Here is a 3,131-nt window from a genome sequence, read left to right on the forward strand (position 1 = left end):
TTCCAATTGCTTTGCCCAAGATTCCATATAACTCTCCTCAATCACGGATTGCTTTGGTGATCAAAAGGCTATCAAAACACCAAAACTTAACATAATTTGATTATAATTGATTGTAAGGGTCCTTAACATGTTAATTGGGTTAAAAGGCAATAACTACTACTCAAAAGTGTTTAAAAGAGTTTATTACAAGCTATCAAAAAGCACTTTTTGAGTAGTAATCACCCATTCAGATCTGATAGGGCCAAGAACACCTCATCCCCAGAAAAACTCTCATCCAGCCTAGTTGCCTCTTCATCCCCAATTCTGTCAAACTCAATATTGTTGCAGCAAGGGCGCCATCCTCCAGGATCTGATAAAAGGTCCTTAAAGGCCCTCACCACTCTCCTTTGAATGTCATGATCATCTGAAAGCCAGGTGCCATTGACTTTAATTTTTTTCAAACAGTTCCTCCTCCTGTTCGAATTTACCATCTTGTGGAAAAATCCCGTGTTCTTATCGCCTTCCTTCAACCAAATTTCTCTCGATTTTTGTCTCCATGAAGTCTCTTCCATTAGAGCCCATTTCTTAAATTCCTCCCTAGCCTCCTTTCTCGCCTCTAGCTCCTGCTCATTTAAGGCTCTAAGTTGCTCCTGATTATCCCAGTAGGATACTTTATCTAGAGCCAACCCTTTATTCACCCCCACTTTGCCAAAGACTTCCGAGTTCCATTCCTTCAGCTTAATTTTCATGGCCTTCAATTTTTTTGTCAAGATGAAACTATAAGACCCACTATAATTAAATCCTTGCCACCAGCCCTTTAACAGCTCCTTAAACCCCTCATCCTTCAACCACATATTCTCGAACCGAAATGGGATTGGACCTCTCCTCGTCCCACCCCCATCTAACAGGATTGGGAAGTGATCGGATACCGGTCTTGGGAGAGAACACTGAATCGCCCCCCTGAAATGATTCTCCCAATCCTCCGAAATCAGAAAACGGTCCAGTCTGGACCTTGAAAGACCATTCAGCCCTCCACTCCACGTGAATAACCCCCCAAGGAGAGGCAAATCTTTTAAAGCCAACTCCTCAATCACCTCCAAAAATCTTCTCATAGAACCAGTCAGTCTTCCTTCTCTACTGCGCTCACTAGGAAATCTGACCACGTTAAAGTCCCCGCCAATACATGAAGGGTCAGACCATAGCCCTCAAATGGCTCTTAACTCTTCCCAAAATAACTCTGTATGCTGTTTCATAGTGGGTCCATATACTCCCGTGAAGGTCCACAAGAAGCCATCTTCACAATTTTTAAAGCGAAAGGAAATTGAGAAAAGACCCACCTCCATGCCCATTAACTCCAGAACCCTGTTATCCCAAAACACTACTACCCCACCGGCTGCCCCCCTTGCACTCATAGCACCCCAACCTAAGAATCTTCCCACTCCAAGACTATGAACAATCCCTCTGGATATATCTTGAATTTTGGTCTCCTGTAGACACACCAAATCCGCTCTTTGCGACCTGATCAAAGCCTTAATAACTTTCCTTTTATCCCTATCATTGGCCCCTCTTATATTCCAAGATATGATCTTTATCTTCATCTAAGGTTCGAGATTCTGTCCCCTTCATCTCTAACCAGAGATTTCTCCTTCCTCACCCCTTTGTAATTGATGGACCACTCTAATTTCTTCAATTCACAATCAAACTTAGTGGACCCCGAAATGTCTTTCTTAATATTCTGCTCCCTTCTTCTCTTGTTCCTTAGAAGCAAGTTCAGAATTTCTCCTTCAAATCCTTCCGTCGAAAAGCCCAAGAACTTGCTAAATCTCGCCAGGCAACTATCATCCCATCGACATCCTCTTCCTTCCAAGTCTTGTAATAATATCTCGAACTCATCCCCCCTTCCTTCACCACCCGAGGATCTCTCCCCCTCAGGGCCCATCTCCCCATTGCTGCCATCTGCCAGAATAATGTTAAGAGGGAGCTGCTCCTCTCCCTCAATCTCAGAAATCAAGCCCGACGAGACCCCCTCATTCGTCCCCGCCCGATCGATCCCAGAAAAAAGAGAAGAAGGAGAAGTTTCCCAACCCCCCACAGAAGGCAAAGTTAATCCGACATACCTGGAAGCTTCATCACGCAGTGCTTCATCAGTCAACGACCCACTTTTCGGCACCGCAAAGGCTTCCGACGGCGACGCAGCTCTCAAATTGTTGATGATAGGGTCCTCCACTATAAAAGCTTGACTCTCCGAGCTAAATATCTGAGCCGTAGGACGAAAGGCCGAAGGTGCTTTCCCACGGACAAGAAAGACAGCATCTCCTGAGCCTTTCTCCACGCCTGGCGATTGTGCCCTAGCTCAAGGACTCGAGATTCCTTCCCCATTTAAATCTCCTCCTTCCGCTGCAACAGGCCCTACAGGCCCAAAACCCTCTCCTTTCTCCTCGTAAGTGAGATTGGGCCTTAAGACACAGCCCAATTCCTCCTGGGTTTCTTTAAAAGGCCCCTGCCTTAACCCACTTAAATGAGAAAGGCCCAGAGACACCCTATGGGCTGGCCCTTTTGGCCCGATACTTGGCCCAAGAGCTGGACTTTCCAGCTTATTCAAAAAGATCTCGTCTCCCTCTCTAACCCGTCCATCAACTGACCCTACTCTACCCTCCACTGCATCCCCTGCCTCATAGAACACAGCGGGACAGAGGGTAGAAACGCCTCCACAGGCTAACACGACACTCTCTCCCTGCTGCATCCTCAACTACTCCACCTTCTCCCTTTGACTTCCACGACTGAGATCACGAACAGTTCCACCAGCTTCTTCTCCTTCCCTTGAGCTACCTTCCCCGCTGGAACATCCCGCCGGCACCACCTACGTGAACCAGGGGGAAGACTCCCACCAAAGTTGAAGGGAATAACAACCCGACCCCACAACAATATGGGCAGTGCTGGGCATCTCCCTGTCCACGCACCTCACCAGTAACCGAGCCTATTGCATCTCATGCAAAGATGATTTATCCGCAGCTATGAATCCTCCACATTCATCTCCAATTCTTTTAAACACCTCCGAGCTTCTTAAATGAAGGGGGAGTCCAATCACCCTTACCCAAACTTCTTTTGCCATGGGCTCCTTGCGAATACACCCCACCTCAGGGTTCCATCTC

General features: G+C 46.9%; 1 protein-coding gene across 1 annotated transcript; it reads right to left on the reverse strand.

The window, feature by feature from the left end:
- Nucleotides 1–218: 218 nt before the first annotated feature.
- Nucleotides 219–1,091, reverse strand: LOC104880388 (uncharacterized). Its single transcript, XM_010656862.1, has one exon. The coding sequence runs from the start codon at nucleotides 1,089–1,091 to the stop codon at nucleotides 219–221; it is 873 nt and encodes a 290-aa protein (XP_010655164.1).
- Nucleotides 1,092–3,131: the final 2,040 nt, after the last annotated feature.

The sequence above is a fragment of the Vitis vinifera genome, chromosome 9 (genome assembly GCF_030704535.1).
Source record: "Vitis vinifera cultivar Pinot Noir 40024 chromosome 9, ASM3070453v1".
Classification (NCBI taxonomy): Eukaryota; Viridiplantae; Streptophyta; class Magnoliopsida; order Vitales; family Vitaceae; genus Vitis; species Vitis vinifera.

What these genes read in the sequence shown, in the direction of transcription:
- LOC104880388 (XM_010656862.1), bottom strand. Translation starts at nt 1,091, where the DNA reads ATGAGAAGATTTTTGGAGGTGATTGAGGAGTTGGCTTTAAAAGATTTG.